The sequence below is a fragment of the Euprymna scolopes genome, chromosome 33, assembly GCF_053919585.1.
Source record: "Euprymna scolopes isolate OS-2025 chromosome 33, ASM5391958v1, whole genome shotgun sequence".
Lineage (NCBI taxonomy): Eukaryota > Metazoa > Mollusca > Cephalopoda > Sepiida > Sepiolidae > Euprymna > Euprymna scolopes.
Genome location: NC_136514.1, coordinates 37532843 through 37547842, shown reverse-complemented (window position 1 = coordinate 37547842; position 15000 = coordinate 37532843). Strand labels below are relative to the sequence as shown.

General features: G+C 34.6%; 1 protein-coding gene and 1 pseudogene across 1 annotated transcript in view; both read right to left on the bottom strand.

Annotated features, from left to right (window-relative positions):
• LOC145258011 (sodium- and chloride-dependent glycine transporter 2-like) overlaps positions 1–15000 on the bottom strand; it is a 29654-nt gene that overhangs the window by 6644 nt on the left and 8010 nt on the right. The window contains exons 4-6 of the mRNA XM_080115739.1: positions 7564–7676; positions 3230–3361; positions 1154–1253 (exon numbers count right to left, since the gene is read on the bottom strand). Of these exons, the coding sequence (XP_079971865.1) occupies positions 1154–1253; positions 3230–3361; positions 7564–7676 (345 nt within the window). The remainder of the gene's footprint in view (positions 1–1153; positions 1254–3229; positions 3362–7563; positions 7677–15000) is intronic.
• Positions 870–988, bottom strand: LOC145258595 (5S ribosomal RNA; annotated as a pseudogene).

Here is a 15000-nt window from a genome sequence, read left to right as displayed (position 1 = left end):
TCTCGACGAATGATCAAACAAAGTAGTCCAGTGGGTTCAGGTCGGGAGAGGACGGGGGCAGTGAGAGAAGGATATAAAGTCGTAGCATAAAAATAAAAAAGGTTTGCCAGCGGTCACATGATTGCACCAGGGGATCACCACACACACTTCAGCACATCCAGGTGCACTTTGGTGTTGACGTTCAAGCCGAGTTCGAAGATGTGAGGTGGCATGATGTGGCTCTCACTTGAAACCACACCAATGACCATAACTATGGCCGGGAACTTTGTTTTCATCATTCTTGGCACGTCTCTATTATTCGTGGAAATGCATTTTGAGGATGCTGGCAATGGTCCTGTTGTCATAACTTTGATCGGTAGAGAGCATGAGTTGTACAGCGGCGCACCTCCAATCTCACTCGTTGAACATTGTGTCACTTTCAGACATGATAGAAGGCTCCTATCGCTCTTGAGATATATACACAACTGGCCAACTAGTAGATGGTCTGCAACAACAACAAAAAAGAAAACCGGATTTCATCAAACGGAAATGGAATCATGTCTTTTGTAGGGCGACAATTTTATCGTTCAACTCCTTAAAAACATGGTACAGAGTAACATTTACTCCAGTGGAGAATGGAACAGTTCTGCGATACCATTAGCTTATGGAAGCAAAACAAAAATAAATAATTAAACGAAATATTGTTATAAATTAACTAACTGACTGGGTCAGCATTAACCTATTTAGGTTTAACCGGCTTCCCCCAAAGTAGGAGGTTTCATGGGAGTATGAAATTCGCAAGCTGTCCCCAGTCGCATGTATATCCCTGTCAGGGGAGATGACGACGTTAGGTTTTTGCAATTTCTTGCAGGGAGGTGTCGACGTCCTCCGACATACAGCGCCCGGAATTTCCAAATTGGTCACCCATTTTAGTAATGGTCAGGCTCAACATTGCTTAACTTTGGTGATCTGACGGGAACCGGTGTGTCAACGTGATTATGCCGTATATATATTGTTATAAATTACGAAACATAAAACAATTTAAGTAAACAATTGAATAAATAAAATTTTACAAATGCAAAATTATTTAAACAATAAATTACTCAATATTAGATTTTTAAAAAATCAGATAAATGATAAATATCTTAAAAGATGAATATGAGAACAATCTTACCATAAATCCAGCAAACGGTAATACATTCCATGAAGATGATAAACAAAAGTGAAATACTGGAACAATACCAGTCTATAACTTGTACGACATAAACTCCGCCCTACAATATCAAAAAGCAATCATTTAATAACTGTACCATTTCAAATAGAGCGAAGAGGAATTGATGTAAAATTCAATTTTTAACTCCTCCTCCTCCTCCTCCTCATCCTCCTCAACAACAACAACAACAACAACAACAACAACAACAACAACAACAACAACAACAACAACCGGATAAAAAATATTTTCATATTCCTAATAGAATATTCTGGCATTCAGTGACATGAGGCGAATGTGGGTATTTTAGTTTCAAGAACCACCGACAGATGTCACTTGTCAGCCAAAGAACAGGGGTCGATAACTCTTCCTTTTCTAAAAGTGCGTGCAAACTAAATTTATATTTTGCTATATTTTTTATACAATCTTTCTGTACAAAAAACTTATTCTTCAACCTCTATAAATGTTTCATGTTTTTTTAATTATATTTTGCTACATTTTTATACAATCTTTCTGTATAAAAAAATTATTCTTAAACCTTTATAAATGTTTCATGTTTGTTAAATTATATTTTGATACATTTTTATACAACTTTACTGTAAAAAAATAATTCTAAAAACAATCTATGTTTCGTGTTTTTATCATAATTATTATTTTATTTTCAGTTATGAATTAATTATTGGAAAGAACTTATATTAATACATTAAAATTTTATTTGATATATTTTTATACAGTAAATGTTTCGATTTTCATATTTTTGTGTAATTTGTTTTGTTATATATTTTTGCGTTATCGTAAACACTTGTTTATATTTGAGGTTCAAATAATGGCCGCCAGACGTCAGTTCTCTTACGAATAACATGAGTCAATAACTCGTCCCTGTTGCTTATATGTCACTGACATGCAGAAATGCCAATATTTTTAATAATATTTCAAATAAGACGGGCAAAAATATTTTAATATTCATAATAGAATATGTTAAATAACATTTCAAATAGAACGGAAAGAAAATTATTTTAAGTAATACTAGCTAGACGTCTAGTGTCACCCGGTCGTACAATACGCTTTAACATGATATCTTAATTGATGCAGATTGCGTATGTATTATTATAGAATCACTCATCTATTAAATATTATATATTACGAGGAATAATTTGCCCGGTGGACTAATTAGCAAATAAATAAACAAAAAAATAAAAAATAATGATAATTTCATTTATCAAATTCCGTCTGTGTTTGTTTACAATATCACGTCAGCTGATATTTGGGCTTGACGATGAATGCCCTGGAATAGTCACTTCTGATTAATTCTTAGTTATAAAATCAGCAAACGAAGAAATGATTTGCGGCGATTTTAAATGATACCTCCACTTTTATCCTAAATTGAACGCAGGACTATTCGATCTGTAGTCGAATGCTCTAGCACTCCAGATGCTATGTCTCTAGATGACAATAAATAACTCTGTGTTTGTAAATAAGAAATGATTTGCTGAGATTTTATTATCTCACTTGGCTGGTGTTTCGTAAAATATTTCCCCGTAAAAATGCTCCCTTTTTTATCTATAAGAAAGACTATTTTTAGGATCGGATTTTTTCGATTTTAGATAATCATCGGATGTATTGCTGTACACAACATATCTAAAAACACTGCCAGACATATAAATTAGTTTGTGTAAAATTTGCAAAAGATAAGACTCAGCCGTTTAAGTACCTATGAGGAAGGAACACACACCTACATACACACACACACACGCGCGCGCACACACACACACACACACACACACAAAGTGACTTTTATATAATAGTAGATATATATAGAGATTCCGAATAGAATATTTTAAATAGCATTCAAAATAGAACAAAAAAAATCGTTTTAAATAACATTTTAAATCGATCCATATGGAAATTATTTAAATAATTTGCCAAGTAAAACGAAAAAGAAATTTTAAGTAACAAATTTTTTCAATGCAATGAGATTAGATGAAATAGTCTTGTCAGCGTGTGACATTAGCTGTTACAAACAAGTCACTTAATCCTTACCTGAGTCACACAAGGGATTCCAAATAGAAATGACATAATGCATATTACTCCTGTCACAAGGATCTTTCTGTTATTTAATTTTTCTGGGAATGAGTCACTCAGTGAAGTTAGTAGAACCTGAACGTGAACAAACTATAAAAAATAAAAAAAATGAAATAAAATAAATCTTACTATAATGAATACATTGTGTCCGTCTCTTAGCGACTTTATGTCACATTTATAAAATTACGGGCGACTATATTTTTTTCGGAAAGCAAAAACCAGAATTTCGTGAAAATGGTGAGAGCCGATTTACGAGTGACTTCCAATAAGTTTCCAGACTTTATTTTGTACAGGCATTTAAAATTGTTGTAGACCCTTGAAGATTCAGTATGTTATTGTTATACGTCTTATGAGATGACTGACCAATATTTATGATTTCAGGTTCAAATGGACAGCTACAACAAGAATTGGAGTTCACTCTATTAAAGCCTGATTGTCACAGCTGGTGAATTTCAAGAATGCAATCTGGACGTGAGGACACTTTAGAAGAATGATATGCAATAAAATTCTGTTTTGATTGAATGATATGGAATAAAATTCTGTTTTGATTGAATGATATGCAATAAAATTCTGTTTTGATTGAATGATATGCAATAAAATTCTGTTTTGATTGAATGATATGCAATAAAATTCTGTTTTGATTGAATGATATGCAATAAAATTCTGTTTTGATTGAATGATATGCAATAAAATTCTGTTTTGATTGAATGATATGCAATAAAATTCTGTTTTGATTGAATGATATGCAATAAAATTCTGTTTTGATTGAATGATATGCAATAAAATTCTGTTTTGATTGAATGATATGCAATAAAATTCTGTTTTGATTGAATGATATGGAATAAAATTCTGTTTTGATTGAATGATATGCAATAAAATTCTGTTTTGATTGAATGATATGCAATAAAATTCTGTTTTGATTGAATGATATGCAATAAAATTCTGTTTTGATTGAACGATATGCAATAAAATTCTGTTTTGATTGAATGATATGGAATAAAATTCTGTTTTGATTGAATGATATGCAATAAAATTCTGTTTTGATTGAATGATATGCAATAAAATTCTGTTTTGATTGAATGATATGAAATAAAATTCTGTTTTGATTGAATGATATGGAATAAAATTCTGTTTTGATTGAATGATATGCAATAAAATTCTGTTTTGATTGAATGATATGCAATAAAATTCTGTTTTGATTGAATGATATGCAATAAAATTCTGTTTTGATTGAATGATATGGAATAAAATTCTGTTTTGATTGAATGATATGGAATAAAATTCTGTTTTGATTGAATGATATGCAATAAAATTCTGTTTTGATTGAATGATATGGAATAAAATTCTGTTTTGATTGAATGATATGCAATAAAATTCTGTTTTGATTGAATGATATGCAATAAAATTCTGTTTTGATTGAATGATATGCAATAAAATTCTGTTGTAAAAAAGTCATAGAAACGTATGAAATGCTTCAGACTGCTTTTGGACCATCTTTCATAAATCGAGCATGTTTTTGAGTGGCACAAGAAATTCAAGGAAGGCAAGGAGTCTGTGAGGGATGATGAGGGGCGTGGGAAGAGTAAGAACGTCAGACCACCAGAGTTGATTTGCCGAATAAAGAATTTTATGGATAAAAACCGTTGCGTGTCTATAGAGACAATAAGTGTTGAGTTTGATGTTAGTGTGGGAACTGTACACACAATTATTCGCGAGGAACTAAAGATACGGAAGATTTACGCGAGGTCTTTCCCTAGATTGCTAAGAGAAGACCACAGATTATTTGATGAAGATGGGTATCGACACAGTTCTTCACCTTCCCTTTAGTTTAGACCTTGCTCCCTGCGACTTTTGGTTATTGCCTAAACTCAAGAAAACCCTTAGAAGCTGTTGTTATGAGACACTTGAGGAGATGAAAGAGGCTGTGACGAGGGTTATTGACACGTTTACACGGCAGGGCTTCCATGGGGCCTTCCAGAAGTTATAAGAACAATACAAGTGCATTGTAGCCGGGGGAGATTACTTTGAAAATGACTAGAGCTACTATCAATAACAATTCCCATACGAAAACCTCTGGAATCTTATTGAAGACACCTCATATAATTGCTCCACGCACCAGAAACATAATGCGTGTACTTTAAATTCGCCTTTGAACAAAAGTTAGGAATAAATAGACGTATTAAGCAAGTATAAACTTTAAGAATAGTTAAATGTCTTTTGGAAATAAGGAACAACAGAGTTAGTAAAAAAAAATGTCCAACATACACATATATGCAATTACGAATGTTGTCTTTTGTTCTTCATTATTGTATAACTTTTGCATGACAGCTATTAAAACAAAAACGTCTTCAGTTAGCTCTAGCTAATGATCTTAAAATCTCATTTGACTCGTCTTTCTCAACACATTTCCAGTCGACTTAAACGATTTCTAACTTCGTTGATAACGTCAAAGTTAACGTTTTTCATGATTCCGCTCTCCTGTCAAACCGGACATACTCACTCTCGACGGCCATTTCCTACGGTTTCTCTTGAGCTCAAATCCGGTCAATAATTTTTATTACTATTGCTATCTCTCTTTTCTGTATGTAACCCCTACAGGTCCGGAACAGATGCACAGGCTGGAAAGAAACGTGCAGCTGGCTCTGATCCCCGTGGCATTACCTTTATCTCTGTCCAGTGGTAGGATTTGTCCCCGTCGCCGTGGTTCGCTTACTTGTCTTCAATCTTGGTCCGGTTTCCAAACTGCGTCAGCAGAGCTGATCTGAAATAGACTGCACTTCCATGCAACGGCGTTTCACAAACAAGACAAAAGAAGTCCAGGATTAACTTCTTTATAACACGAAATAATTATTGCACTGAAGTTTACAAGTTAGTATGTTCATAAGGCGTTAGCAACTTCGTACAATTTATAGGGGCTGGCAGCCGTTCGCTAACAAAGTTCCTTGTTTGTTATTCGACTATGTATACTTAGAAAGAAAATCGACTTAGAACCACCCAGGAATGCAACAGGGAGGGAGGTCGCCGAGGAAGACGCGTGGCAGTGTGTGTCCTTCAGATGTCTTTGCTTTCCGTTATATTGGAATCGGTTTGCTGTAACTTCGCCTTCTCAATACGGGTCCCAAATGGTCACCAGCCAATCGGAGCCGACCCTTTTGTCTTTCGCCTTTTGCTAGGTCCAGTCACGTTCCGCTTCCCAAAAGTGGGAGGATCCAGGTATGTCTATTACACCTAGAATTTCGGCAACACCGCTCCCCCAAACACTGAACCAGTTGATCACGGAATTACAAACTCTAATGAACTGAGCTAAGAGGACGCTGAGGAAGTTAGGTCGTGTTTGTTAATATTTCAACTAATTCATGTTCCGACGTTAGATGCGCATGCGTAGAGCCATCTTGTCATGAGAGGACGTGAAACTCCGTCGCCTCTATCGAAAGCTTTTGCAAAACATACATACATACATGATGATTGCAAACGTCTTGTCAGACGAGTGCCACTCTCTCAGACACTTAATGTCCATGAGCCCAGAAATGACTTTTTTTTTTTTCTTAGTTCTACTGGTGAATTCACACGCTCACGCAGGCATGATACTGGAGACAGTCATTGAGAACAATTATTACATGCTTCCAGCATTTCAAGCCTCCATGCGTCATAACTTTTCCATCGCCACAGGACCATTTTTATAGACACATGCCTGAGGGAGTATCTATACACAGGTGATGTTACAGAGTCTTAGCTTTGTACGACAGCTAAGTCTCTCTCTCGGTTCAAAATGTTGAGATCCAGCAACAAGCAAGAGCAAGATAGCCAGCAACAAGTAAAACTGCAGACCAGCTTAATGCGGGTACTGGTCTCCCGCTTTATTGTTTTTTAAATCAGAGATTTGCTTCTCCTAGAAAGGTTGCCTTCACCACGGCTTATGGGAGCCCTCTCCACCCCAACACACAAACACACATGGTGCTAGCTGGCCGTTGACCCCTAGAAAGGGTTCATTCGCCCTTTGGAAGGTCTTGTTTTTAATCCTTCAGGGAGACTAGCCACCCTCCTCACCAAACAAGTCTGGTGGGGGAACCAGTTTAGTCGCCGGTGACCAGACCATGAGGCAGGTAGTACTGGATTACATGGTACCAGTAGCATATGATATGACCTGACACACACACATACATACATACATACATTTAAACATACTTGGGCCCTTTATATTATAGATGATATAGATGTTTTACTATATTTATTTCTCTGTAGTTGGTATTATGTTATTTAATTTTTTTTTATAATTTTGAGCTTTGCCTTACCTGACTGTCCATTCCGACAAGGAGCAACATAATAAAGAATATGGAAGACCAAAGCTGAGCGAAAGGTAATGTGGACAAAGCCTCTGGATAAACAACGAACGCAACACCAGGACCTGCGGAAATAAAACAAGAAAAACGAACCCACAGCATAATATAGTCTATTTACGTATCACCACACACACACACACACACACACACACACACACACACACACACACACACACATATATATATATATATATATATATATATATATATATATATATATATATATATTTAAAAAGGTTTTTAGTGGTATAAAATTCTATTAGGATAAGTGGAGTCATTATCAGAATTTGGAGGAAGATCGATGCGGGGAGAAAAAAATAAGTAGACACGAAAAATAGTCAAAAGACTATTCGACTAAAATAAATAATTAAAAAAAAAGAACCTCGTTGTACCTTTGGTCCGACACTTAAGAGTCAAGAGACTAGCGAGGGGGTACCCGGCGTTGATCGAGTGTGTGGAGGTGTGTGTGGTCAGTGGGGGTGGGAATGTTAATGAAAACATAAGCAAAGTAAAAAAGAAAACAGAAAAACGAACGTTAAAACTTATCTGAAAAATAAAGCGGGGGGTACCCGGGCGGTGTGTGTGTGGGAGGGGGCGTAATCAAAACATAAGAATAAGCGAAGTAAAAAAAAACACAAAAAACTAACGTGAGGCAAACGAACGATGTTAATGTAAAAATCGGAAAAACAAAAACAAAAAAGAAAACAGAAAAACGCACGCTAAAAATTCTGAAAAAAAAAACACAGAAAAAACAAACACGTGAAAATGGTGTAAATAAGCACGTTTCAATATTAAAATTTAAAAAATCGGTGGGCGCCCGGGTGTTTTTGGGTGTGTGTGGTCGGTCGGGGTGGGGGTGGGGGGTTTAATGAAAACCTAAGAATAAGCGAAGAAAAAAAAACAGAAAAACGAACGTTACGTGAAAATGGCTTAAATAACCCTGCTTCAATATAAAAATTTAAAAAATCGAAAAAAAAAAGACATCGCACACCACGATTCGAACCAAAAATGTTTAGATAACGCTCTAACCAACTCATCTAACACGACGTACATGAAATTGCTTCAGTTCTTCAAATATTTAAACTAAATAAGTTATGACGTTGTCTGACCCATGCTTAGAACCGATCTCGTTATGAGAGGACGGTTTTTGCTCACTAAAGTGCCGATTTCAGGGTGAAAAAATTAACGTTTTTGGCCAATGTTTAAATATTTGTCGGGCGAAGGATGGGGGCTTTCATATGAGACCAAATTTGTGAATTTTCTTCTGTCTGTCGAAAGTTTTTAGCAGACACACAAACATACATACATACATTTTCGCTTTTATATTTATAGAAGATTACGTCGGCAGCGATTAAAATAAAACAATTTATACATAATTGAAAATGGTGAAACAAGCAATTAAAAACTACACGGGGTGAATTAAATGAATGAATAACCCGTGGCCAATATTTAAGAACCCAGGACGAAAATAAATTAAAAATTAAAAAAACGTAACTTGCTTGCAAATAAGTGCAGAAACAAGAATTAATGACGGAATGTAGGCATTTTTTTCTTGATAAATTAGAGCTCTTTAAACATTTTTTAATTATGTATAAATTGTTTTATTTCAATCGCTGCCGACGTAATCTCTTGACAAGTGTCGGATGAAAGGTACCTCGAGGTTCTTATTTATTTATTTATTTATTTATTTATTTATTATTTCATAACAAATACACCAATCAATCAACTCACATTTCATCATTTTTAATAATTCTTGGATTTGTTACTAATTTCGACAATCATATTTCATAATTTTAACCCGCCTTATCGCTCCCCCCCCCCACGAAAATAATAACTTTGATAAATTGTCTGGGCCGATTATTTATTACAAACAGACCAATCAATTAACTCACATTTCATCATTTTTCATAATTCTTGGATATGTTACTAATTTCGAAAATCATTTTTCATATTTTTAACCAACATTATCACCCACCACCTTATGAAAATAATTACTTTTATATATTGTCTGGGCAGATTATTTAGTTATAAACGCACCAATCAAATAACTCACATTGCATCATTTTTCATAATGCTAGGATATGTTAATAATTTCGAAAATCATTTCTCATAATTTTAATCTACATTCTCGCCCTCCCCCTTATACAAAAATAATCACTTTGATATATTGTCTGGGCTGATTATTTCATTACAAACACACCAATCGATTAATTCACATTTCATCATTTTTCATAATTCTTGGATATGTTACTAATTTCGACAATCATTTTTGATATTTGTAACCCACGTTATCGCCTACCCTCTTACTAAAATAATAACGTTGATATAGTGTCTGGGCTGATTAATTCATTACAAACAGACCAATCAATCAACTCACATTTCATCATTTTTCATTATTCTTGGATGTGTTACTAATTCCAACAATCATTTTTCATAATTTTAACCCACATTATAGCTCCTCCCCCTTACGAAAATAATAACTTTGATATATTGTCTGGTTTGATTATTTCATTAAAAAAAACATCAATCAATTAACTGAAATTTCATCCTTTTTCATAATTCCCGAATATGATACTAATTTGGCAATCATTTGTCATGATTTTAACCCACATCATCGCCATATTAAAATGGTTTTCTAAATTATAACTTTATTATTTCAGCACAGTCTGTATTCTTATTTAATAAATTGTTAGGTGAAAGTACAACATAGTTTTACAAACCTCCCCTCCCTTTATTAAGATTGGTTTTCTAAATAACTTTAATATTACAGCACGGTCCTTATTCTGCATATTAGTTGTTTATTTATAAAATTGTTAGGCGAAAGATACCTTCCTTTCTCCATATTAAGAATGGCTTTCTAAATAATAACAGCACGGTCCATATCCTGTGTGCCATTGTTCAATTTTTAAATTTCTTAAATGAAAGTACAGAATAGTTAAAAACATACGCTCCCCATATTAATACTGGTTTTCTGAATAATAATGCTATTATTTCAGCACGGTCCATATTCCGAATGTTAGTTCCCTCCCCTCTTTTAAATATATATATGAAATACAGTAAGTATGAAATCGTAAATTGCTTCAACCATTTCCAGGACTGATTCCATATCACCCCTCACTTAAATTAGATATGAAATAAAGAAAAATTGAGATCGTAAAATGCTTCAACCATTTCCGGGACTGACTGTATATCACCCTCCCTCTCTTAAAAATAAATATGGAATAAAGAAATATTGAATCCTAAACAGCCTCAGCCATTTATGGGGCTGACTTCATATCCTCCTTGTCTCTTATAAATATACGTAAAATAAAGTAATTTTGAGATCATAAACTGCTTCAGCCGTTTCCGGGCCTGACACCGTATCCTCACTCACCCCTTTCTTTAAAATATATGCAAAATAAAGTATTTTTGAGATCGTAAACTGCTTCAGCCATTTTCTGGGATTAACTCCATACCCCCCCCCATTCTTAAAATATATTCTGAGTCGATTATTTTGTATCTTTGTTTTGCTTTTGTTTGTTTTTTTCAATGAGGAGATAATGCCTGGTAGGAAACTATATTACGCTTACTTGGCTTTTTTGCTAAGATAAAAGTGTAGTATCTGTTCTGGTGCAGCATTTCAGCGATCTCATCTCACCCACGCGATTTGTTTTTAAGGAGATAATGCCTGGTGAAAACAACTTGGTTATTTGGTCTTCATGACTGAGACAATTATTCTTAGAGGAAAGTAAAAAAGAATAAAAAACATACCTTACCCTACCCATATTAAGAATGGCTTTCTAAATACTAACACTATTATTTCAGCACGGTCCGTATTTCAGTTTGTTATTTAATAAATTGTTAGGTGAAAGTTCAGAATACTTTAAAAATACCTTTTCCTCCCCATATTAAGAATGGCGTTCTAAATGTTATTTCAGCACGGTTCGTATTCCGTATATTATCCCACCCCATCTTAAAAATATATATGAAATACATATGATATCGTTAAATAAGAGATATATAGGCTTACAAATTCAAAACCGCGAATAAAATTTACGTATTATTTCATTCTTTTTTATTAATACAAAAAAATGAGTTGGTACTTTCAGTTAGAATTTAAATCAAAACATCTAGCGTTCCAGCCTAATGTTGTGTTCTCTATCAAGTGTGCGCATGCGTATGACCGCAAAAATGTCTGCTCGTAGTTAATGTACATTTTATTTACTTACCCCCCATACATACACCTACACATCACGGCGAAAATGTATGTATGTATGTGTGTATGTGCGTTTGTGTGTTCGTTAAAAACTTTCGACACACAGAACAAAAATTCACAAACTTGGTATCGTATTGAAGCCCCACCCTCAGGACGACAAATATCGAATTTTTGGCCCATTAGGATCAGTCTAAGGGTATTAGCTGGGTGTTTTTTCTGCAGTCCCCTCCCCAAAGTAACATTTTTTTCGTTTATCCTATGTATTTAAGTAGTAATAATGTGATGATCTAATGATATTTATACGAAATTTAAAAAAACACTTAGTCATGTCACGTGACGTAACGTCACCACTCAGTAACGGCGATGTCTTAATTCAATGTTTTTATTGACAGATTCTTATCGGCAAAAACTGCGAAGTACGATACAAATAAAAATATTAATTTAGACGTTATGACAACTTTACCAAAGTTATTAGCAGGTTAAAAATAGTTAGATACGATAGTCAAACAAAACATTACGAATAAAACATTCCAGAACAAAAAAAATACGCTTATTAAATTAGGTTTGAGACGATACATTAGCTAAGATTATTTGTTTTTTTCATACAACCATTTTCTTTCCATCTTTGTTTATGAGAAATGAAGAGAGAGAGAGAGAGAGAGAGAGAGAGGGGGGGAGAAAGACAGAGAGAGAGAGGGGGGGAGAGGTGTAGAAAGGAAATGAGAATCGTTTTACTATGTTTTAAGACTTTCCGCCAAGTCATTTTCATTATTCGACCAAATGACTTATGCAGATGACTAAAGTTAAGCCATATTTTGTCTGGTCATTCTAAGATGGGTGACTACTTGGGATTACTCAAAAGCTACACATGCCAGGCATGACCGCCTCCTTATTTTCGTTCAAATGACTTATGCCTGTTTGCACAAAAACAAAAACAAACAAACGGCCATTTTCTTTTTTCTATGACCTGATTCTATTTAGAGGGAGGTAGGTTGCGGGATGATATGAGTTAATCAGCGTTTGTTTACTTACAAATAAGACTGCTTGAATTCTAAGAACAGATACTACACTTTGATCTTAGCCAAAAGACCAAGTAACCGTCTTATACAGCTTAATTTTCTACTGAGCATTATCTTCTATTATAAAAAAGATGCATAATTTATAATCATCGATTACTACATTCAGACAAGATGTCATATTCCAAAAATCACAGCTGAACTAAAAACATTTTTATTTAGAAGGCCATCCTTATTTTCGAGTGACGTTTGTTTCTCTAAACCTTGACATGCAAAGCATGACATCCTCCTTATTTTCTTAGTGGGGGTGAGGGTGAATGATGAGACCGCTTGAATTCTAAGAACAGATACTACACTTTGATCTTAGCCAAAAGACTAAGTAAAAAAATGATGCGTATTATATATTTATTTCAGAAATCACACATTGCTAAACTGCTGATTTCAAATTCTTTAATAAAAACATTATTATTCAGAAAGCCATTCTTAGTATTGGGAGGTTATGTTTTTTATATAATCTTCAGTTAAGGAGGAAGGGTTTTACGGAATTTATATAAAAGCATTATGTACTAGCAGTTACCCGACGTTGGTGTAAATACATTGAATGTTTCCTAGCAGAATACCCAGCGTTGCCTGGGATCGGATAAGATTGGTTGATATATGTACTAGCCCAATACCTGGCGTCGCCCGGGATTGTATTAAATAGTTGTACTAGCAGAATACTCGACGTAGCCCAGGATTAGATAAAATTGGTGTATATTTTTAAGGTGCTTGTGCAGTATATGTCCGATTTGAAAAATGTTTAGGTGCTTGTACAGTATAGGCCGATTTTACAATTTCGAAGGTGCTTGTGCAGTATATATCCAATTTGAAAAATGTTAAGGTGCTTGTGCAGTATAGGTCCGGTTTGACAATTTTGATGGTGCTTGTGTAGTATATGTCCGATTTGACAATTTTGATGGTGCTTGTGCAGTATAGGTCCTATTTGAACAATTTTAACGTGTTTGTGTAGTATAGGTCCAATTTGAAAAATTTTAACGTGTTTGTACAGTATAGGTCTGATTTGAAAAATTTGAAATAATTGTGCGGTATAAGTCGGATTTGCAAAATTTTTATGGTGCTTGTGCAGTATAGGTCAGATTTGATACTTTTGAAGGTCATTGTGCAGTATAGGTCTGATTTGACAATTTTGAAGGTGCTTGTGCAGTATAGGTCCGATTTGACAATTTTGAAGGTGCTTGTGCAGTATAGGTCCGATTTTCCAAAATTTTGAAGGTGCTTGTCGAGTATAGGTCCGATTTTAAAAATTGGGAAGGTGCTTGTGCAGTATAGGTCGGATTTGACAATTTTAAAGGTGCCTGTGCAGAATATGTCGGATTTGCAAAGTTTTGAAGGTGCTTGTGTAGTATAGGTTCGATTTGCAAAATTTTGAAGGTGCTTGTGCAGCATAGGTCCGATTTGACAATTTTGAAGGTCATTGTGCAGTATAGTTCCTATTATTTTTTGAAGAGTTTAAATGTACTGTTTTATTTATATAAAAAAAGAAGAGAAGATTATAGTATATATATATATATATATATATATATATATATATATATATATATATATATATGCATGTATATATATATGTTTATGTTAAGGAATAGAGAAAGGGAGAGAGAAAGAGAGGGAGGGGAAGAGGTGAGTTATAATGTAGACACGTTGGCCGGAAGTAAAAGATCAGCTGATTTGATTGCGTGTGAGTCATGTGATCAGGTTAGCTGAATCGTTGAGATTTGAGTTGGACTCAGAAGACAACGGACGGCTTCCCGTTGTCTCCTCCTCTTCACTGGGGGGGACGAACGCTGACGTGTGTAGAAGAAGAACCCACACAGGCCGATTTCACTTCCACCTTCTTCAGGACATCTGGAGAAAGTGAAATAAAAACTATAGAACTAATTCCTTGTCTTGGAGTGATTGAATCTTCATCCAAAAACAGGTATCAAGTCTCCCTCCAGGACGAGAAATTTCCAGATGGTCCAACATCGAAGAAGCAGAGGTAGGTTCTGAAAATACATGTCACTCACACACCATTCCCTTTATGATACAACATAAATATATAATATAACACGTCATCTCTTCTAATCCATTATTAGAGATGACACATCAAACACACAGCCCTTTATTATAGAGCAACAACGT